Source organism: Kwoniella shandongensis, chromosome 13 (assembly GCF_008629635.2).
Source record: "Kwoniella shandongensis chromosome 13, complete sequence".
Taxonomy (NCBI): domain Eukaryota; kingdom Fungi; phylum Basidiomycota; class Tremellomycetes; order Tremellales; family Cryptococcaceae; genus Kwoniella; species Kwoniella shandongensis.
In genome coordinates, this window is record NC_089299.1 from 675,922 (window position 1) to 698,857 (window position 22,936).

General features: G+C 49.0%; 6 protein-coding genes across 6 annotated transcripts; 2 read left to right on the forward strand and 4 right to left on the reverse strand.

Annotated features, from left to right (window-relative positions):
- Positions 1 to 202: 202 nt before the first annotated feature.
- Positions 203 to 7,802, reverse strand: CI109_106938 (DNA polymerase epsilon catalytic subunit A; the record flags this gene model as incomplete). The annotated part of the gene is made up of 13 exons (XM_032001999.1): positions 203 to 267; positions 371 to 497; positions 569 to 658; positions 760 to 2,274; positions 2,337 to 5,474; positions 5,534 to 5,719; positions 5,783 to 6,074; positions 6,127 to 6,332; positions 6,399 to 6,703; positions 6,758 to 7,076; positions 7,144 to 7,239; positions 7,303 to 7,428; positions 7,506 to 7,802. The coding sequence occupies 13 exons, from the start codon at positions 7,800 to 7,802 to the stop codon at positions 203 to 205; spliced, it is 6,762 nt and encodes a 2,253-aa protein (XP_031863556.1).
- Positions 7,803 to 8,196: 394 nt separating this feature from the next.
- Positions 8,197 to 9,279, reverse strand: CI109_106939 (uncharacterized protein; the record flags this gene model as incomplete). Its single annotated transcript, XM_032001998.1, has 1 exon — positions 8,197 to 9,279. The coding sequence occupies one exon, from the start codon at positions 9,277 to 9,279 to the stop codon at positions 8,197 to 8,199; it is 1,083 nt and encodes a 360-aa protein (XP_031863555.1).
- Positions 9,280 to 12,148: 2,869 nt separating this feature from the next.
- CI109_106940 (uncharacterized protein) lies at positions 12,149 to 16,147 on the forward strand (the record flags this gene model as incomplete). The annotated part of the gene is made up of 9 exons (XM_032001997.1): positions 12,149 to 12,524; positions 12,600 to 12,737; positions 12,797 to 12,945; positions 13,018 to 13,869; positions 13,945 to 14,175; positions 14,240 to 14,435; positions 14,498 to 14,627; positions 14,702 to 15,719; positions 15,788 to 16,147. 9 exons carry the CDS (start codon positions 12,149 to 12,151, stop codon positions 16,145 to 16,147), a joined length of 3,450 nt encoding a protein of 1,149 aa, XP_031863554.1.
- Positions 16,148 to 16,435: 288 nt separating this feature from the next.
- On the reverse strand, positions 16,436 to 18,946 carry CI109_106941 (glutamate-tRNA ligase; the record flags this gene model as incomplete). The annotated part of the gene is made up of 11 exons (XM_065967927.1): positions 16,436 to 16,564; positions 16,670 to 16,839; positions 16,944 to 17,061; positions 17,144 to 17,195; positions 17,258 to 17,652; positions 17,708 to 17,857; positions 17,931 to 18,107; positions 18,176 to 18,346; positions 18,404 to 18,451; positions 18,509 to 18,619; positions 18,692 to 18,946. 11 exons carry the CDS (start codon positions 18,944 to 18,946, stop codon positions 16,436 to 16,438), a joined length of 1,776 nt encoding a protein of 591 aa, XP_065823999.1.
- A 199-nt stretch (positions 18,947 to 19,145) lies between these two features.
- CI109_106942 (uncharacterized protein) lies at positions 19,146 to 20,278 on the forward strand (the record flags this gene model as incomplete). The annotated part of the gene is made up of 6 exons (XM_032001995.1): positions 19,146 to 19,211; positions 19,269 to 19,425; positions 19,506 to 19,564; positions 19,638 to 19,753; positions 19,814 to 20,115; positions 20,175 to 20,278. The coding sequence occupies 6 exons, from the start codon at positions 19,146 to 19,148 to the stop codon at positions 20,276 to 20,278; spliced, it is 804 nt and encodes a 267-aa protein (XP_031863552.1).
- Positions 20,279 to 21,604: 1,326 nt separating this feature from the next.
- CI109_106943 (uncharacterized protein) lies at positions 21,605 to 22,513 on the reverse strand (the record flags this gene model as incomplete). Its single annotated transcript, XM_032001994.2, has 1 exon — positions 21,605 to 22,513. The coding sequence occupies one exon, from the start codon at positions 22,511 to 22,513 to the stop codon at positions 21,605 to 21,607; it is 909 nt and encodes a 302-aa protein (XP_031863551.2).
- Between the last annotated feature and the right edge of the window lie 423 nt (positions 22,514 to 22,936).

Genomic DNA, 22,936 nt, shown 5'->3' on the forward strand with positions numbered 1-22,936 from the left:
TCTCCAAGGTAGTAGGAGGGAATATACCCCGCATTACAAGTATACCCCAAACCACACATATATACCAGAAGGATCCGGATGCATATGCAAAGTTACAAATGAAATGTGAGAATGATAGCACAACAATACAAAACGAAAGCAGACGGGCAATGTGTACTATGAAAGCCAAATGGTATGGGATGACTCTGAATGCAAAGATTGATTACCACCGACTCAACGTCTCGTCGACATATCCACCTGCAAGTGGTAACTCGTGATATTCAGATACTACGAGTCGAAGAGCGAAGTTGTCAGCATTATCTCCAAAATTTGAACGAAGAAAGTCTATTTCCAGAAGGGGGTCGAGAGACAAGTTGAGATCACCACTCACCACTCTTGATCATCCTCAATTTCGTTCTCAGCTCATTCCTATTCAACGATGTCCTGAACGAACCACCACATCCACACGTGGCTGCTAGATTATCGGCTTTGGACTGAGAACATTTCTGACATATCACCTGGAAGTGTGCAGCAGTATCAGCTTTGGACTGGTACGTCTAACGATGTTAGAGCGAGGGATGTTACTCACATCTTGAGTTTGATATGTCGTCAAGAGCCTCGTGATCATTTCGATGAGGGGTTGTTCGATTTGGAATCGATCATATTCGGCATCACATTTCTGCGAAAGTCGCAAAATCAATCGTCAGCTCGAGTTCCTACATCCTACAAGGTCTTCTATCTGCCTGTCCTAGGAGAAGATTGGTCAACGCTCTCACTCACATGACAAACCCATGTCTTCCTTGCTGGTGGCAAGACCTCTCCGTTCTCCGGATCAACACTTGGTAATCTATCCGGATCTCTACACAGATCGACATCCCTAATCGCGTTACACCTCTTACAAATGACCATCTGCACTTCTATACTCTCACACGGATTCCTAAATCCAGCCTCCGAAGAGAATTCTCTCACTCCGACCAGGTCGAGCAAGTTCCTCTTGAGGATTTGTACTTCGATCATGTGTTCCGAAGCGAGGGAGAAGACTTCCGTGATGGCTTTGATCAATTCCAATGTTGGATTGGAACGATCTGCCCTTGCACCAGGTAGATCGGGGAATGATAACGCTTCTGCTTCATCTGGGTTGACATGTGATGTCGCTTGTCGTCGCTTTACAGTTGATATATCGGTCAATAATCGTCGTGTAAGTGTTTGGGAGATACTTTTCTGTGCGGCAGAGTTCTCCTTCTCTTTCGCAGGATTGACAGTCGAAGTGACTTCGGCACCGGGTAAATCGATATTGAGATTATGTATCACCCTCAAAGGCGTTCGACCATCCGTCGCTCCCCGCTTAGCGGAATACAAGGCGAAAATGAAACTGGCGACGTTCCGTTCAAAGATAGGCTGCAAAGTCCCAGGTAGGAACGATTGGATGTTCCAATCCATACTGATCTCGAACCGTTGCGGCGGTGGATCTCGACTCGACGCCACTTCAGGTGGGACTTTGACGCCACCGAAATTAGCAACGTCCATCCAGGCGAGGTAGTTCCAGAATTGCGTGACGTCAATGACCAAATGTCGGAACAACTCTTGCGAGTTTGCAGCGGTTACGAGGTACTTCGCGAATGCGAATGCAGATCCGGCGTCGGGCTTCGTGGTGAGGAGGAAAACTCGGTTGAAATCGGCGTAAACGACCTGAGTACCCAGTCGCTTGAACTCGGCCAATAGCTGGAGGAAGGTCTTCCGCATGAGACCGTGAAGGAATCGATGTAGAGCCGGTTCGAACATATGACTTCCGGAAGAACTGACCCATCGCCAGAACTGGTCGACTACCAAATCCGCTGGAGTTGAATGAACACCCTTGACATGGGCTCGAGCTTTGTCGAGGAACCATGCTCGGACCATCGACTTGAGTACCCCGAAAGTCTGCGTCGACAGCACCGCATCGCCAAGCATGACCGCAGCGTTAGCTGTACCTTTCGCATATTCGTCCAAATTATGCGAAGCCGAGTCGAAGGCCAAAGAACCAGTTCCACTTCCTTCCATCTCGTTAACCAGCGCAGACTGAAGAACAGCGTTGATCGCCAGATCCGAGATCTCCATCTCAAGGACGACAGAGGAGTAACAGCCGCGAGTGGACATGTGGGGTGAAACAAGATCTTCGCTGAGATTGGCATCTTCCTCTGAACCACCGAGATCAGGTCGTGGTGAGGCAGACCACCAAAGAAGCATGTCTTGCGCTTTGAGTCGTCGCGCAAACTCGATATCAGCAAGGAAGACGGGAGGGTCGGCGCCGAGATTCTGGGTAATAGCATATTGGCATCAGCGATGTGATTTATAGTATGCGCGGAGTTCGAACTCACTCCAACGGGCACATCATAATGTGCTGCAATCTCAATCTGACCGCCTATCCAACTTGACAACCTCAGGTACTGCGCCACCATTCTCCTACTTGTCTGCAAGAGCCACATCAAGCTCGCGTCTTCCTCTTTACCCATCTTGAAGGTGATGAATGGGAACTCTGAGAAGATCGGTGCTCGTGCTTGATAATAAGAATGCTCGAATGGTGAACATAGCGCGACGACGTTCAGACCATGTCGGATCGCTTGGAAATCTTTGACCAATTGACGCATTGCCGAAGCCTCGGTAGGATGATAAGAGGTGTTGAACTCCATAGATTCGGGATAAGAGAATACGCCTTTCTCGGCTTTGTCGATACGTTCAGTGTACCATCTTGCAGGGTTAGGCAATTGTTGTCGATTCCTCGCACCGTCGACCACGTACACTTTCGCTGGTGAGCCGGGGGAGAAAAGACCGATGAGATGTCGAGAGTTGACCGTAGCATGGAAGAGGAATTGATATCGGATACCACGACCTTCGTCGAGGTACTTGTGTCGGATCACACTGGTTCCTGGTCTTTCGAGATCGGCCAGATCGAAACCTTTGTCAAGACCTCGGTTCAATCCACCGAGTGACGACGATCGAAGAGTACAACTTGTTCCGAAATTGAGTAGTGCTCGAACCATAAGTGGGACTTGAAGCTCGTACGCTCCATCGACATTTGGGTTGTTGATCAGACTGGAGAAGTGCGATTCGCCCTCCACGTACAGAACCTCATCTACCAATAGTCTGAAGAGGTGTCGTGCTGTTTGACCTCGTGGTAGAGTTCTCGCCACCGCTGCTGCTTCGTACCGTTCAGAGAAGGTTCCATCCTTCGGTAAAGCCTTGAAGTTGAGGTAGAACTCTCGAGGGACTCTCAATCGGACAGATTGGAAAGTCCCATCGATAGCCAACCACAACCTGTACTCTCCCGGTCGATTCGTCGCAGCGATCTGAATGACATCCCACTGTCTCGTCGCGAGATTGAGTGATCGAGTTCGCAACATCGACGAGACCGTTCCATCTTGTCTAGGTGCGACTTTTCTAGCTCGAGCTCGCTCTATCCTTTGTTTTCGCCATTGCTTCTTGATCACCCGAATGTAATCGGAATAGTCTTCAGTCGGATCCGGAACAGGTTCTGGTGTCTTCTGTCTCACCACCCTCCTCTTCTTGCTTACTACCGCCATCTTTGGTCCAGTCTTGTTCTTCCCCATATCTTCGATATCGCCCGCCTCGATCACAGCCGCTGCGGCATTTGTACGCATCTTGGCGAACATATCCGTCAGTTTGTGTTGTTGGAATTTGTCCTCTTTTGCTGCTACTCGCTTGAAGAGCCAATCGGGATGTCGGATCCTAGGAACGGGGTTTGCGACCTTTTGCAACGCCGCAGGGATGGTGATAAGCTTCTGGATGACCGATCCAAGTCGTTCGGTGTAGTAAGCCCAATCAAGGATTGTTCGTAGATCGAAATCGACCAGGCTGTTATCTTTCAACCATTTTCGCAGGAAATGTCGCTTGATCGGTTCTTCAGCTGTGAAAATAGCCACAGGGATAGCTCGCTCCGTGACAGGTGCACCATTGGGTTTCGCCGAGATGATGAATCGACATGAGAGTCCTTTATCCTTCACCATCTGTTCTCCCAGGAATTCAGCTAATCTTCTCGCTGTACTGATCGAGGTCGATTTCTGACTCCCGTATTCCGCAAGTGTCTTCGACATGCTTCTGTTCTCAGCGATAAGGTCGACCAGTTCATCATCGTGTAAACTGGATGCTTTACTCTGCAGGATGTCGAGCCACTGATTGGCGACCACAGCGACTTGGGCATAACATTCCTCTGTCGTAGTTCCCAGCAAGAATTTATCGAAGATTTGAGATTGGAAGATCTTGATCAATTGCAGTTCTCCTCGTCGTTTGATCTCGAATCCCTTCAACTCTGCCAAGGATCCATCAGGGTTGAAAACAGCATATCGCTTCTTCAGCAATCTGTCTTCTTCTTTGGACGACGGCAGGATCATCGCTTTGTAGGGACCGTCCAGCTCGAAGAAGATACTGTTCTCCTTCTTGATTCGATATGTACCGGTATCCTTGTCGACCAGCTCGTGGTATTGCTCGTTTGTGAACTGAGCGTGGACTAAATGATTGAGCATAGTACAAGGATAAGAGATACCGAAGCTCTTTCCGTTCTTGAGCTTGAACTTGAAGTTTTCCGGGAAAACACCGGGAAGCATACACCAGATACCGTCGGTGTCCAATTCGAGCGGTCGACCAATTTGTTCGACTAATTGTCGAGCCATTTGAATGATCGTTGCTCCCGTAAGACAGGTGATACCTGCCATCTCCATCGAGTACCATCTCGCTCCCTTTCGCATGACATAACCGTAGAAGGAGTTCAAGATACACTTGTGAGCGAGTTGTAGCGAATCGTAAAGCACGACCATCTTCTTTGCTTCTTCGACCGCAGCTACGCCTCCACCTTCTTCGACCGCTTTGTCGAGGTTCTTTTTCCATGTCTTATGCAGACCTTTGTACTCGTATCGACGATCTCGGAAATCTCGCACAGTGTCAATGTAGAAAGAGTTTTCTCTTTGACAGATGATAGCCGTCTTGGTGACAATCTTCGTTTCGTGTGTCTTCTTGTAGACTTTCCTCGAGTAGTCGCCAAGTCGTTTGTGGATGAGTGCCGATTGCTCTCCTTGGGCAAGGTCGATAAACCGTCTTTTTGGACCGTTCGGAAACTTGGGCGGGAACAACTCTTGCTCAAGAGCATATCGGACCATGTTGACCTCATCTCGCTTGGCGGGGAAATACTCTCCTCTCCAAGCCCATTCCATCCGTCGATCACACGACTTGTCTGGTCTATTGTAGTCGCAGACAGCACAATCCGCTTCTGTTTTCATCGAATCGGGTTGCAATCGATTTGACAACATGACGTTGGGATACATGGCGGCAACATCGAGATGGTAAATGAGGGGTTTGTCGAATCGATTGGGATGATCTCGCATAAGTTCGAGGGCTGCTTGGATTTCGGTCTTGACCTCATCGTAGTTCTCCACGTCCTCCAGCTTCACTTGTCCTTCCTCTGTCAACGAAAACTTCAACGCAGCGTCGAGGTCGCCAATGAGCTGAGAGGAGGGAGAGGTGTAAGCTGCACACCGCAATGCGTGGATAGTACTGGACTTACCTGGTCCATCGCTGTAGGTTCGACTTTGAAATTGGTAGGGATGTCGCTTCTGAACACTCCAGCCTCGAGAGCTTCGACGTGACCACCAACGTACGTCTCAGATGACACCAAATGTCCCTCATACGTGACTCCATGGGGATCTTCGTGACGGTTAGGCATTATAATATGCGCCTTGTACGCTTCCACCTGTGATACATGTCGAATTAGCAATATTCTTCCGTCCTCAACATATCATCAAGTACCACTCACCATTAATAGCGTCTCACACAGCGTTCCACTACCCTTTCTGAGCACTTCATCAGGGTTAAGTGGGATAATGTTACAAAGCGAGAAGATGAATGGGTGGACGTATTTCATGTAGAGGTAATACGTGGCGACAGCGTCTGAGACGGAATATTGGGCAAGGATTTGGGGTTGTTCGATGGCGTAGGGTGTCATGAGTTCAGGATCGAGATCGATGGGATTGTAACCGAGTTTGGCGGTCGTAACGGCCTTCAGACCTTGACTTCCTTGAGGAAGATACGAGTCTCTTTTCACCCATCTGCTATCTGTCAGCTCATGAAGGATCCCTTTTGGTTGACCTAGCAGCTCACCTGAAACAGTCCATATGCATGGTTGCCCTACACTTGTATTCCAGCTCGTTGTCCGGTCTGAATCCAATCTCGTCGTACATGCTGATGCCGTGAATTTTCGCTCGGACATCGACAAAGGGGAAATCGAAACTGTCACCGTTGTAGGTAGCCATGACTGTTGGTCTGGATTCTCGAATGTGTTCGAACCAACGGCGAATCAAGGCAGGCTGACGTATCAACTAAGGTCAGTTCCTGCTTGCTTCTTATCAGTCGAAGAGCATATTTCAACTGACCTCGTCCGCTTCATTAAATACCGTAAATTCTCCTTGGTACTCCTCCTTCGGTGTGTATTCGAAATCGTCGATGTCTTCTCCTACAATCTCCCTATTTGTGATCAAATAGCCCTGTCCGTCAATCATATACGATATCATCATGATCTGATCTGTTTGCTGGTCTGGGAATTTGAGGGGCTGTTTTGTCGTTTCGATATCGTAGGCCATGACGACTGGCTCGGCACGCTTGACGAGAGAAGGTATTCGTTCGAACGTCACGATCCCAGTATGTGAAGTGACAGAGTACCATAAACCAACTCGCACATCTATCGCAGCGTCAGCTCATCTTGTAAGGGAGAGACACTTCTCAGCTGACTCACCAAGATCGATAGCAACTCGCAGATAGTAGTTGATATCATGTTCTCTGATATCGATAATACACTCCGACGGTTCTCTATCTCTTCGTTTCTTCACCTCGTCCTCTGCTCCCCAAGCCCTCTCCGCGTGATCTTCGTCGAACCCGCCTCCATTCATAGCTCCTTCTGCACCGACGACATCGGCATAAGCATCGACCGCCGTGAATTTTGCTGAATTTGATTCTGCCAAAGGGAGGATTTCCCGTCGGACATTCTGCAGATCTGATGTGTTATGGAAGAAGAGTTTGAGAAAGACAGGTGGAGCTGATAGTAAGTGGTTGGGCTGCAAAGGTAGTGTAGAGTTAGCTTTGCCTCTGCCATCATAATGAGACTGCAAAGCGTGGTCTCACCAAGTCAAGATCCCACTTCTTCTCTCTTTCTATCCGTATCAACACCCCTTCGAACCGTTTCAATAACCATTCTTCGACGATGGTCTCTGTCCCAGCCTAGAGTAGAACGTAGGTGGTCTGCTCTTGCTTCACATCACTCAAGTAGCAAGTATGGCTCACCCGACATGTGACGTAGAAATATGGTTCATATGGCACAGTCGCCTTGAACATTCCTCCGTCATCTTGGATGAAGTAGAAGTCTACCGCTGCAAGTCCGCCAGCATGTGTCGAGCTCTGTGCAAGGGTCTGAAATACGGGCAAAGTATCGTTAGCAAATGATCACCTCCTCTGCTACTGAACTTTGGTCTCAGGACTCGACTCACTTGATGCATATTGACCAACCAACCGATTTTCTTCTCTCCCTCAGCTTTTGAGCTCTCAAATCTCCAAAAACCCAACTTTTCATCAATCTCATCTTGTACTTTGACTTCTTCAAATTTCTCTTGAGCGGCCGTCCCATCATCTTCTCTAGCTGAGGCAGATTGGTTCGGTCTATCAATACCGTATGCCACGCCACCACCGCTTTTGTTGCCACCTCGTCGTTTGCCTGTGAATCGGGTGTTGGAGGAAGACGAGGAGGAACCACGACCTCGACCGCGGAAAGAACCTCGATATGACATGCCGTCACAGAGGTATCAGGCAGTTGATGGTGAGAGGAAGAGAAGGAGGAGACGAGAAAAGGAATAGGGGTTGATCGATGTTGAAGAGTCGAGTATATTACAAAATGACAAATCGCGAAATCGTTCAGGACAGTCGTGTACAGGGACAGATGTTCAACGCGTCGCGTCTCGCGTGTCGGTTCAATGTTCATCAGACGGGGTCCCACCATTCCAGCCAGCCAACCAAGTCAGTCCAATAATGCATATGCAATGCTGTCACAACCATGTATGTGTATATATATTATAATTGTACAACTACCAACGAGCTCAGAACCATGTATATAACACCCAAGATTGATAAAGACCCACTGAACAAGATACGAGTACAACTAACCAACGCACACGACCAAATCTTTCACGCTAGGACCCCTTTGAGACCACTACTCTTCCAACCTTTTTTTGCCCAACCACCCAACGACTTCTTTTTACTGATGTCCACCGCCGAATCAGATTGTACCGAAGGTGATGGGGACGCTGCTCGACTCGAAACTCTTTCCACTCTTTCGTCCTGACTGTCTTTTTGGAGCTCAGGACAGCGGGAAGAAGGATAAGAGGGGTTGGAGGTTGAGCGGTATTTCGTTGTAGTTGATCTGCCCATTGTTGATAGGCGAGGTGCAGGAGTCGGTCTTTTCACCATTCTTTCCGAGTGCGAAGAGAGACATTGGACTCTCCCTTGCGCATCGAAGGCCAATCGACCCGTCGACATACTTCTCACAATCACCGGTCGGGCTAATCGAGCAGCAGAACTGGAACAAGTAACTTCGGCGGAAGTGACTGGGAGAGAAGCGATCGAGGTCGTGGATTCTGATCGGGAGATAGATGGTGATTGCGATTTACGAGGAGCGGAACAGAGCCAGATCCCAGAACAAGATGAGGTCTTCTCCATAGGTGGAGGAGCAGTTGATGGACGAAGAATCGATTTGGGTTTGGTAGAAGAGGAAGGGGAAGAGATCTGTCGAGGATATTGATTTTCGTCGACTTCGGTGAGAACAGTCAAGTCCTCAGAGGAAGAGGGAGAAGATTTTCTGCTGAGGCTCGACGGATAGCATTTTGGAGAGGTGAGAAGTCGTAATGATGCGTTCTTGCCATTGCTTGGCGGAGTGAGAAGAGCAGCGCCTGAATCCGGAGAGCCGAGGATCCCATTCTCCCTTTCATCTTCTGCATCTTCGAGAGCAGGAGGTGTAGTACTGTTGTAGTACGACAACGTCTCTACATCGTCGTCGATGTTCATCGCACGGTCCTTCTCATCCTGCTTGTAAGAGTCGAGCTCATCTTTCGATGTCAAACCAAGTTCTTGATCCTTGAATCGGATCTTCTTCGATTTGGAACTGACGCAGGGAGACATCCAGCTATTACCGGAGTCGGTGGTGTGGTCTCCGCCTAGATGGGAGATGGCAGTGCCGGCACAAGCCAAGAGGGAGGTGATAGCACAGGGCATCTTGTTGGGTAGGATGGAAGAATACGGTGGAGTGTCGTAGATGGAGATTAGAAAAGGGAAGGGTCAGAGATGGTCTTCGTAGTGAGGCGCACTTTTGTACAATATGTCGTTTGGACGGGAGTCGTTGGGAGGAGTAGTGATTGAAAGGGGGGAACGAAAAGAATAGCAGTGGTGGTAGACTTATCGCTCTGAACTATATACGGTTCTCGAATTTTACGTTTTGAGGACAGGCTAAGAACGGATGCAGAGCGGGGTAGTATGTAACGTATCACTATGACCCCTTTCCTCCTTCCTTATGTTGCTGTCTTTGGTCGTGTGCCTTGATTTTGTGCGATGAATCCTTCTGCTTCAATTCAAGGGGTATCGATCGATATCAAGGGGCAAAGGGGGGCTTATGTTTCTTTTCATAGGGTTGGTGACTGTACAACCACCGAATCTGAGACATGTACCGTATCACACATACAATTCGATACGATACGATACGAGATGTCCCCCGTGGTATTACTCCTCGAAGCATGTGGATGGTAGGAGGAGAGCAGAAAGACGAATGGAGAGATTGCCATCATCGTGATTCGATGAATTGCTACAAGTAGCAGAAAGGGGAAGTGAAGGAATTGAATTGGGGCATGGTCAGGGGGGGAATTGTGAGACAGGGCAGGACAGGGAGGAGAACAGGAATTCGGGACCTGATCATCTTTCTCTAACCACCTCATTTCCCTGGATCTGGAATCTCGTACAATGATACCAAATGATGCTTCGCAATACAATTGCGCGGGATGATGTACTGCATGCGTGCTACTTGAATGACTTGCGACTGTTGCGCCATTCATCTATTTCGGGACAGCCGAGCCTTCCTTTGGGGGGATACCATGGAAAGCGTGGAAATACTGCCTGTGTTGTGCTGAACAAAACACCCTGTAAGACTTCCGAGTATCAGGATTGATAGTCTACAAGTCCGGGAGAGGGTTTTGCTGCACGTATGAATGATGACGCGGTGTCGTTTTTTTACAATTCTTTCGGAGGTGATTGGCCCATCGGTCCGGTGGATCTGATTGCAATGAGATATGCAATGTGCGAGCTGGTTAGTAGATACTAGCTAGATTGGTGTCGTACCTTTATGGTCAAACCACCACGCTGTGCGTATCGTTATCAAAGGGTGGATGGATCTTTTTACGGTAGAGACGGTACGAACCGGGATACGGTCCAGCATGGGTCACCCAACAATTCCTTAATCTGCTCAGATTGCTTTTCCATGACCTTATCGCTGTCGGATGGGCATGTATATGGACTACCAAATGTAGGGTATACCGAAAACAGACGTCAACTTTTGTATGTGGTTGTTGTTCAGGTGCATTTCGTTCAATCTCTCAACAAATTGAGACTGGGTCAAACAGGCGGTCACGATGTGAAAGATGCAGAATGTTGGGCCAAGTGACAAGTCTGCGGCAGTGAGGATTCATGAGTACTGACTCGCTCAGATAAGTGGATATGAGCAAATGTGTGACGTGTTGATATATGCTGGGAACGACCAAGTATGTACATCGCCTACCTGTATTGCATTCCCCCCTGCTGTATGGGCGGAGGTTGTAATTGAGTGTGGGCGATACGTGAAAGGATTGAGCACCTGACCCACCAAGCGTGCTGCTTGGCTATTATCTCATAACGGTGATTAGATGCTGTAGTAACTTCTGTTCCATACAACTTTCATCCGAGAAGAACAGCATCATGGTGCTAACCTTCGCAACACGACACGGGGGCTGAGGGGTCGTCATGAGACTTCTTTTACACCTTGCCCAACTGCTCCTATAGCCCGACTGGTCAGATTGTTCCCAGTCGAGAAGAAGGAATGCCCCGGTATGAAGTTGGCGCGTCAGAGCTTACAGCAGTGCTTGACATCCCATATTTGAATGTACCACTTCAATTTCATCCTGTAGCCGTCACAGCGGAACAATGGGTAGACTCGCATTACAGACTCGGATCCTGGCCATCTCACTCCGTATCTGACATCTCTAAGCATGATGATGTAGCTCTAGCAATGCACTGTGGTGTGACACTTCGCGGTATCGCAAGCAGATATACTGAGAATAAGTAGTAACGTGGGAATGAATGCATATCAAGTACGCGTCGAACATTCAACTGCAACTGCCATGCAGGTAGATATATGAATCATTTTTCAGGGACTGCTGTTCAGCTGGGCATAACACGCGTCGAGGGTCAAAAATACACGAATACACCACCACAGGGAGAGAAAAAGAAAATGGAGGGAAGCGCGTTTCAGCTGAGCTCATGAGCGTATGCGGTACACATACACATACACCAAAGGAAGGTGGGAGATCCCTTGATATCGACTAACCACCTGCACACATCAACAACAACAGCATCAGTGGTAGACACCGCATACATCACATTGCAACAAGGTCTGTATCTTATTATATCATCCGTCATATAGTACATCGGACGAACCGGACGTAGCCAAACAAACATTGGCCGACTCTCACGTTTGAGGAACAACAATAAGGGTCGACTAAACGACTATTAGTGTCTGTCATCAAATACTCACTTACACGTCTGTGCGCCTATCCCATCTGTCGGTTTCACTCTCACTTCCATTACTCTTTCACTCTTCATCATATATCATATCTTAACGACGATTCAGCCTACGACACGATACGATACGACGTGAAGATGAAACAATGAAACTGCACAACACAAACTAGCTCGACTACACCGCTCACTACGCACAGACGCCCTTCCTTGTTTGATACCGTCACGACTGTGAGATTAAACGAACACACGGCCTCAATCGATAGAATCACCATCATTTAAAAATCTACCCTACTCGAACAATCGAAACCACACCGGATCCTTCATGTCAATGGCGGCTCCCCGACCTTTTGCAGGCCCCAATTACGCCGCTTCCTCTTCCCCTACCACTGCCTCTTCGCTCAATTACTCTCAATACGGCTCCAATTCCTTCGGTCCAGGATCAGGAGCAGGAGGCAGTATCCCTCCAAGTCGGCAACTATCAAATTCTTCATCGGGCTATGGTCCGTCCGCAAGAGTCGGTAATGGTGGAGGAGGTGGCAATATTGGACCGCCCCCTAGGGGTATGACGGGGGGATCCTCGGCGTCCGGAGGAGGATTGAGACCACCTAATGGAAGTGATAGGAAGGTTGAAAGTAGAGAGGTGGCGAGAATGCACTGGAGAGCGTTGAGAGAATTCCTAGCGTCCTGGTTGAAAGAGGGTACGTAGCAGCGACTGAAATACAGTGTAGATGAGCGGGAGAGTGTGTACTTACACGACATTATATTTCACGCAGAATCACCATCTTCGCGAGCCTCTGCAAGAGAGAAACTCACTCGTCTCACCAAATTGCAGTTCCAAGAGTTGTCGACCGACGTATATGATGAGCTCATGCGCCGAATGGCAGTCGACAATGGTAACCCAGATGGCAATGGTGAGTGATTTACACCCACCCTCCAATACTGTGATTGACCCCAGTTGTGTGCGGTACAGTGCCCTTCCTTCCTGTCAGAGAAGATTTCCACCCGAAACGCAATCAGGCAAGACAGAAGCTCGCCACTTTACCGAAGAACAGATTCAAGGATCTCGCAAGTGACGTCTTCTACGAGCTGCGGAGACGATATCCAGAATTCGAAGAAGAGGTAAGTTATCTTTGATCGCTTAAACAAGGGCGAAGGACTGATGTATATGTGCTTGTGTTCGTGCTTGTATAGGATGCACACAACCAAATACGCTACGATGAGCCCCCACCTGCTCCCGGACCTCGTCCAGCCTACTCTCAATCGCAATCACAACAATCTCTTCGTGATCCCCGAATCCGCGAAAATCCCACCCCTCCCCCTTCCCGACCTGATCTCAACCGACTAGTTTCATCATCGTCATCACAACATCAACGCCAAGGATCTCGGGGAATGTCACAGAGTAGTCACAAGTCCAGACCGTCTCGCGATCGAGATGAGGAGATTCTGTCGGACAACGGTAGAGCACCATCGAGATCGCAAGCGAATCCTATGGCGGCAACGAACGAGGTTGTTGTGCCTAACAAGAGTCGACTGAGAGAAGAGGATATCGAGGTTCCTTACGCTAGGGATAGCCAAATTATGGACGTCAGACAGAGTCGAGCTTCTTCTCGAGGTGAAAGTCGAAGTAGTATGGGTGGAGGAGGAGGAAGAGATAGTCGAGCATCGTTCAGTCGTGCTGGGTCTGTAGTAGCGGAGGATGACGCACTTCAGGCGCAAAATCGGGGTGATCGCGAGCGGTCAAGAACGGTCACGGCTCGACCTGAACCTAGTGAAGTCGCTTCTCCCGGCTTGACAGACGATAGGGAATATTACGACAGGATGTCGTTCACCTCGAACGTGACGAACAAGTCGAAGCAGGCTCAACAAGCGCAAGTGGATGAAGAGAGAGAACAGAAATTGAGGGCGGAGTACGAGTTCAGAATAGCAGGCTTGGATCGGAAGGTCGTTAGTGCGGAAAGGGAAAGGGATGAAGCGAGACGGTCTGAAGCGCAGGAAAAGGAACGAAGATTGGAGTGGGAAGACGAAGTCAGAGGTTTGAAGGAAGTGAGTTGAGATGGGTCTACTCACGTCCTCTTTCATCGCGTTCGACGGCAGACTAATCGTTCCTGAACCAAATAGCGTGCTGCAACTCATGCCTCCGCTTTGCGGTCGCTGCAACACGAACTCGATCTGGCGAAAGATGCCACGGAGGCTGCCAAAGGACGAGTGGACCAGTCTTCCAGAGCGGCGGAGGAAGAGATCGCTCAATGGAGAGACCGCTATGATGGGTTGGAGGATGAATATAGACGGCTTGAAGAGGAGAAGATCGCGCTCGAGGCTAATCAAGGTGGTAGTGGAGGCGGTAGTGACGTGAGTACACTATTTCTACCGAGTTTCCACCTCTTAAGTTCATGCTCATCCTATGCCTGCACAGTCTCAGCAAGCGGCAGCGGAACTTCGATCGGAACTTCACTCACTTGTCGACGAACTCAACTCCCTTTCCATGCGAAATGACGAGCTCATGACGCAACGCGAGCAAGATGCGATGCGGATGAACGAGATGGAAGCAAAGGTCGAGGAGTACAAGCGCAAGTATGATGCAGTGCGGATTGAGCTCCGAAACCTGAAGGGTGCGTATGATCTGACGAGAAACTCTGGCGTGTAATGTCAAGCTGACGCAAGTAATGAACAGCTACATCGACGATGTTTGTTCCGAAGCCTGTGACGGACGATCACCTGCCCGCATCGGCCGATGGAAACATTGCCGATGTGAACGTTTCAGCATTCCAGAGCGCCATCGATGGTCTGCTTACTGCCGCAAGGTGAGTCGTATGACACAATGCGTCCTGAGTAAACCAAGGGAAGGGCAAAATTGATGTTTCGTCCACTTGTCTAGGTCGTCTGCGCCATCCGGTGTTTTGCCCGCAATGAAAGCTATTGTTGAAGCCATTACGGAGATCGGTGAGGATGTCAAGACTTTCGAAAGTCGTCCGAATATCGACGTCGACGTTTCTCGTCTCGAATCCCTCAAACACGAGTCAACGACTCGGCTTAACAATCTCATGCAAGCTGCCCGGAATCACGCCATGGCTTCCGGTTTGTCTCCCGTGTCTCTTCTTGACGCCGCGGCTGGTCACCTGTCCGCCAACGTGGTGGAGATCATTAAGCTGTTGAAGATCAGACGCAGTGGAAACAGGAATGGACCTGGTCAGGATCTTCTAGGTGGAAGACGAAGGAGTAGTTTGAGCATCAAGGATATGGTGAACCGAGAACGAGATAGAAATGAAGAAGTGAGAAGTGCCAATGGGAACTGGGATAGGGAGTATGGGAACGAGGAGAGGTTGAACGAATCTCAAAACTCGAATGGACCGCCAGTGATGGTTTCACGACCCTCGAACGATCAACTCTCGTCCATAGGTAATCGAGCACCTTCACGAACCGCAACGCCGACAGAGAGTTCCCGGCTCAACGGCTCGTATTTCGGGAACACTACGACTGCTTCATCACAGCCGATGTCAGCTCAGAACTCGATGAATTCTAACAATGGAGGACGACCCAATCTCCGCATCAACAGTTTCCAATCGACCTCATCTATGGGCAGATCAGATTCCTTCGATTTGGAAAGGAAACAATCCATGTTGAGCGATCGTGGTGGTGATAGCGCTGGTGGGCTAGGGAGATCGTTGGTCGAGCCGCGAAGTGGGAATGGTGGCGGTGGTAGATCGCCATATGAACGAGGTGGCGATGAGAGGGAAAGCATGAACTCGACTGGATCAAGTAGTGGAGGTCCGTTGACTGCGCCGGATCCATATGCAGGGGGTGGTGGACATCCAGTACAGATTGGACGTGAAGAGGACGAAGAAGAAGAGAGAGAGGATGAGGTGGATGATGGTCGAGAATGGGATGATCTCAAGGTGGGCCGCGGTCGTAGTCATGACGAAGAAAAACCGAACTGACTTATTTCATTTCTACAACCCCGTAGCCTTATCTCAACGCACAATCTGCTGCATTAGTAAATTCGATACAGAACCTACTCGCTGCCATTCGAACCAACTCTTCCCCTTCGGCATTGAACGAACATCTGTCCGAAGTGATCGCCATAGCCTCTTCGATCGTAGCAGTATCGACCAACGCCCTCCCCAACTCGCTACGGGGTGAGGGCGATAGCTTACTCAGAGATTTGGTGAGCAACACCAATAAATTGAGTGAAGCGCAAGAACAAGGGAAGAATACAGGAAATGGGGGAGGGTTCGAAAAAGGATTGAGGCAGCAGATCGCAAGTGCGAGTTTCGGAGTTGCGAAGAGTCTGAAGAGTTTGATGAAGTTGGGTGGGGCGGAGTGATCAATAGCTTATGGGCTAGAGATCAAGGTTTTAGTATGGATTGTTGCGTAGAGGTAACGAATACTGTATCATGCTTCCTGGAAGTGGTAGAGGTATTTTCTTGGTCTTTTTGCTAGTGGATCATTCACGATGTGCGATGTCAGATTGCCGGTTATATGCACACGATGTGATAATGCATAAAGTCTACGATACGAGCGTTCAAGACTCTGGATGCCTAGTGTGCTATAATAGTGTGCGCCAGTAGGCTGAGAAGTGACCCTTGCTATTCCTGCCTTGCGCTACCAACCTCTACGCCTCGGTGTCGCCTTTCCGCCTCGTCACTTCCAATTCTCTCACATACTCTTCACCCCTTCTCAATCTCGCAAGACTCTCATCCAGTCCCAAGATGGTTATCAATTCCGGTATACTTGGTCCTTTCTACATTGTCGTGAAACACTCGTCAGCAACATCCTCTCGTAACGAATCCGGATGATGGATCGCAGAGAGAGAAGGAACAGTGGTTGTGGGAGTAGTGTGACTCACTCGTCTTTCAGTTAGAGCATGTCTGATTGGGATCAAGAACTTTGGTTTCTTATCAATCTTGAGTTGATCGATGAGAGAATGGATGATGTCCCAAACTATATCTTCGTCAATATGACCGGCGGTAGAAGCGCGTGATTGGAGTGTATCAGCGAAAAGATGTGTGTATTGGCCTATACGAGTGATTTGGTGTCAGCCTTTCTCCTTTTGTCTTCTTGGGTGTTGGTGTGAGGGAATGGATATGGAAGGCTGGGACGATCAAGAGAACTACACTCACAGTACAATCTCGGATTGAGATCTTTCAATATTGATTGTGATTCGTGGCATGTATAGGTCGGAGGGAGGAAGTAGAAGATGGAGTGCATTGGCATATCCGCGAGGAGGACGGCTCGTGGCTAAGTGAGTAGAAGCGGTACGTTAGCTGATTGAACGCTCTCATGGCTATGGAGTTAGGTATATAGGAGAGCTGGGACGTACCAATTCTGCGTCAAAGACTTTCTCCACAAGGTCCATGTTTTCCACCAATTCACTGCGAAACCGTTTCGTCAGCTTCTGATGTTTACGCAACACGCCATACAGCTAAATACTCACCAGCCCTTCAACGCCTTTTCTTCTCTCAACAATTCCTGGAACTTGCCGATCAACTCCTTCCTCTCCCCTTCTTTCTCCCCTTCCGCTTCTTCCAGCTTTCCAGCTCCTATCATCCCGCCCTCTTTACCCAACCTCCCCGCCTTTCGTCTCAACGTCATCTTGTTCAAGAAATCCAGCTTTCCAATATTGACTGCTGCCTTTCTATGGTTGATATGCGATACGTCGAAAGCCTCGATGATTTGGGGTAAAGTGAAGACTTCGTATAATGAGTGACCGTCCGTTCGAACATGAGGATCGAGTGCGGATGAAGATGAGGAAGAGGAAAGAGCGGCGTGATAATCCCAACCCATCAAGGCGAGGAAGTTGAGAAGTGCTTCGGGTTCATAGCCTTGTTTCTGTATTCACGACGTGAGCGACAGGCACCATCGTCTCCAACGCAATTGGACCCACCATGTAATGTTGAACGAAAGTATCACCCCGTCGTTTGCTCAACTTTGTGCCATCTGGATTACACAACAATGGCAAATGTGCGAACTTTGGAGGGCTCCATCCAAAAGCTTTGTACAAAGAATGATGTTTCGGTACGGAAGGTAACCATTCCTGACAGACCACACTGTATCAGCTACCGCTTCGCAACTTGCACGTTGAACTGGTGTCTAAGAGCTCAGCTCACCTCGCCTCGAAGGACATGTGTGATTTCCATCAAGTGATCATCCACAACACTTGCTAGGTGATATGTCGGCCATCCGTCAGATTTCATAAGGACGAAATCGTCAGTCCCTGTATTAGCGGTAGGTTGATTATCGCCAAATATCAAATCGGACGGAATATCCATTTCTTCCGACGAGGTCTGGCGACAACAAGAACACAGCTGAGCGAAATTCCAATGAAACGAAGGGGCAGGGCCAGCTGACTCACCTTGTATCGAACGACATATTTGTGTCCGGCACGCTTCCGTCTTCCTACTTCCTCTTCGGTCAGATGTCGACATCGTCCATCGTAGCTGTGTCTTAGGCCTTGTTGGTGTAGAGACAGCTTGATCGCTTCGAGTTCAGTTGGCGAGCAGAAACATTCGTATGCTTCGTTTCGCTACCAAGGAGATTCGTGTGTGAGCAGTGGCACAGGTAGAGAGTGGTCATCACTCACAGACAGGAGCTCTTTGGTGTAGTGATGGTAGATATCTAGTCGCTCAGACTAAGGTGCTTTCTGTCAGCTAAGTCCTCTGATCCGACCACAAGTACTTCGGCTCACTTGAGTATAAGGTCCATATGATCCTCCTCTTCCGACTCCCTCGTCATAATCCAGGCCTGCCCAATCCAAGGCCTGACGCAGGCTATCAACAGCTCCTTCCGTATATCTCGTCTAATCAAATACGGTCGATCATCATCAATTCGACATTCCTTGACGGCAGTCTGCAAAAGTGAATGGACTGACCCGATCTGTATCCTCAATACGTAATAACCACTTTCCTTTCCATTTCCTTGCCAACAGATGGTTGAACAAAGCTGTTCTCAGTCCACCCAAGTGTAGATGTCCAGTTGGTGAAGGGGCGAATCGAAGTCGAGCGCCGGTCGTTGACGATTCGGGCGTTGAGACGGCCCCGCTCGCCGTAGTCGTCGAATGACATCGTTTACATGTCAATCGTAGGTTCTTACTAGCTCGTAAGAGCGGACGAAGGGGCAAGGTCATCTTGCCCTGATCGTGTTCGTCAAGATAGTGAAAGAGTAGGAAGATTGTGTTGATTCCACCATGACATTTTCGTCGGCAAAACACGAAAACATGGAAATATCTTCCACGTCATCGCTTTTTGCCTTCGCTCGGACGCATCACAAAGTTGGATGGACCTGTTATTGTCTTTGTCTTCTTGCTCAATGCATACCAGATCGAGATGACAAATTTCTACGCTGCTCAAGGCTTCGATCCTGTCAGCTTCAAGAGCTCTACACTCATTTTGGTGAGTGAAACCCCACTCAGTTCGAATAAGGCGCTGACTTGAATCCGCTCATTATAGCCCGCCGTCTCACTCGGTAATGTTCCGCAATTGACTGCCGACTTGCTCATCTCCTCTTTGGGTCTGAGGAGAGTAGGATGGATAGGTAGAGGAGACACCGTTGCCCCCTTTTCAGGAGCAGGAGAGGGTGGTGAGATCGTCACGGGAGGATTGGAAGGTGTGTTCCCGCAATCTCTACTTGTTCATGTGGAAGTGGAGGGACACAGACGCTGACGATGCGTTTACTACGTTATGTAGTGTACGGACAACCGGGTAGCGAACTCTATGTTGTTCAACAAAGATCACCAACGCTCAAGGTGAGATATCGCCTTTCATCTTGCGTTGTGCATTAGCTCACATACTTACATTTATGCTCGATTTCACTTGCAGACTAAGAAAGACGCCCATGTTGCGCTCCTTCACGATTTTATCTCTACCAACGCTTTCAGCTCGGTCGTGATCTTGACAAGTCTGGACGCAGCGAATCAAGATGATGCGCAACTATTGTTAGCTCCCGATCAGCACTCTCTCATATCGAGGCTTGTAGCTAATGTGCCTGATCACAGAACGCCTCATCAACGTGTTCTTCCTCCCCGAATCCCTTCTTCACTACCCCCTTCACTACAGCGTCTTTCCGACCTTCTCCCTCCCCTGAGCCTTAACATGATCGACCAACCTCGACCTTCAGCTTCAACCTCCTCGACTTATCCACCCTTCCTTCCCGCTGCTGGACTTACTCGCCGATTACTCGCTTCGCTAGCTAGCGAGCAGATCCCCCATGGCGCCGTGACAGCTTGGTGTGTGGAGGGTGACAATCGCGGTGATGCAGTCGCACTTGCAGGTATAGTGTTGCGACTCCTGGGAATAGGTGAGCTGGCGTCAATCTTCTTCAACGAGACGAGTAGCTGACATCGGATCGTCGTACAGAGAACGATGTTCAGTTACAAGAGCCGAGTTCGTGGGAAGGGCTGTTCGGGACAACAGAAGGGTGGAGTGGAGGTATGGGTGCCGATTCAGAGTTGTACGGTTAAGTAGTCGTGTGCACCATTACATTTCATTGCTCTTTTGACAATAGGCAGGGGTTCTGTGCTGTTCTGCCCCGGAGAGGGTCGTTGTTGAAAGACAGCCAGCCCGAAAGGTCTAATTGGACTTTATCGCTGATCGAATGTGGCACACAAAGGATCGTCTCCATTACTACTGATGTCGTTGCCATGGTCCCTCTCATCTCCTGCCCTCGATCAACAGGGAGACCACCGGTGGCAACGAATGACAAAGACAAAGGATCCACCGCAGGGCCAGGCGCTAAAACTCTCGATCTTCCCAAGAACCTCAAGTACATACTGAACTCACTGTGCGACGCACTTATCTCACTTATCGCTCGCCAACACTTATAATCACTTCAATTCTTTACAAGTCTCCTAATCACATAAATAATCAGAAAGGATGAAATCAACAACTGTCTCCCCTGATGTAGCTCCAGCTGGATCAGAGTCCCGGACTGCTCTTTCAAGTTCAAACATCTCAGTGGCCGTGGCAGTGGAAATACACCTCGACAAGGTTTCGCCACTCCTTACCACAGAACATCTTACTTGGTCCAAAACTGATCATACAATGTCACACGACATTCCAATACTGGCTAGCATCCAAAGACTCGACTATGAACCTAATCATCATTCAGTTCCGTTTCCCCGCGGCTCCTCACACGCCCCACCTTCTCCTCATCTGCATTTACACCTACGTCAATGGTCGTTATCACCGCAATCAGAATACACCAGCTCCTCGGATCAGTGGAAAAGAAGTGAAGATAGTGCTTTGATTGATATATGGAACAACCAAGTAACACCATTACCCCGGATGGAACGCGAACGAGATTATTTCGGTCGTACGAGCGACAAGGGTTATGATCAATTCGTCTCTGATAGCGGGTATGACGCGGGGAGTGAGGATTATGGAGAAGCGCAGAACGACAGCGTAACGTTGTTCGGCGGGGATAGTCGAATGGAGAATAAAAGTTGGCGGTGTGTTTTGTGTTTGTCAGAAGGTGAATCTGGATGGGGAAGACAGTGGAGAGGGAAAGGTTGCTTGACTGTTTAAAAACGGTGTGCCTTACCAGTAGGCCATCTGTCCGTATTTGTGTGACGACTTGATTATGAGCTGTCGTATTCCTGCACAGTGTTCCTGCACAGTGTTCCGTGCGGAGAAAATGAGCGCGCACGAGATGCAAACGACGTTTTCTCCTTCGCCTTTGCCGTTGACGAAGTACAGGATGCATTCACTGTATAGTATCCTATTCCCTTAGGTTAAGTTATAGGTCCACATCTCCAACCACTCTCCGTCAATCCTGGCAATGACGAGACTCACAAAGTCCTTGGCGTAACATCGTCCTCTACGTTCGGTGGGGGCGGGGAAATCAGAATTGTACAGCTTGTGTCGGGATCGTGATCATGCGAATCGGTCTCACTAACCAAACTCCCCGTCGGGCTGATTATCAGAGGCAGATGAAGGTCATGGCGATGGTCTGTGGCTGGCGTCTTGGTGTCAAATGCAGCTGGGCCCCGTTTCAAACTTTGACTACTTCTCCAACTCTGTTTTGTGAGGAGATCGCGTTGAATGTCGTCGTTTGGTCGTCCTCTACCAGTTTCAGGATCCCAGCTCATCCTCCTATCATTTGTAATTAATTTGTACCCAACGCTTCCGCGTTTCGCGCTCGTGGCATACTCTTTTCCATCAACCTCGGGCGGTGCAATTCGTTCTTCCCCATCACAGGTTTGTTGTGTGCGTGGCAGAGGTGACGATGCCGGTGCAGGTGATGATGATGATGTTAAAGTACTTCCTTCATCATGACTCCAACTTGATTCTCTTGATCGATTCCACCGTTTGATCTCCTCCTCCTCATCCTCATCCTCATCGTCATAATGACGAAATCTGCTCTTCCTCCTTTGGATACGCCATACCCACAGCGCTAACCAGAGGACGATGATGATACCCAAGATAGCGGCTCCAAATGCTATATAGGTAGATAATGATCGTGCGAGGGAATGGAGCGATGTGGTGGTCAATGGGTTGTCGCTGCTTGTCAAAGGGTCGATCGTGGTCGAGGTGGAAGAATCAGATAGAGGGGGAGTGGTGGTGCTGATGGCGATAACAGAGCTGGATTGTTTTGTACTCAAGCTCAGGGGTAATGCTGAGATAGTGGCGGTGATAACAAAGTGAGAAGATGAAGCGACCCCCTCCGACAGTGCAGGCCAGAATTGCGTAGTTGGCATTGGTGTGGGTGAAGCTGGGGAAGTCAACAACGAAACGGTACTCGGACTACTAAGCGATGTGGCCATGGTGACACGGCCGACTGATCTTCCTTTTCCGGTTCGAGATCAGGAGAAGTGGCCTCGAGCAGTCAATCATTTGTAAGGCAGCTATTGTGAATATGCACATAAGCAGCTACGTGATGGGGATTTCGATTTCGACTAAGTTGGAGGAATGTCAATGTATATTCGTGTGCCTCGCCGCCAAGATTAAAAGCCACTTTTGTCCTGTATGTGTGATTTCTGTACTCGAGTACAGTTGTCTGTGCTGTCGTACCCTAGCTCTCCTATTGTTCCTTGCAGAGTCCATGAATCGAGAAATCATCGCAATTAGGTTATTACATGCTGTATCCCTACAAAATAGGTATCATCGAATCATACTATTAT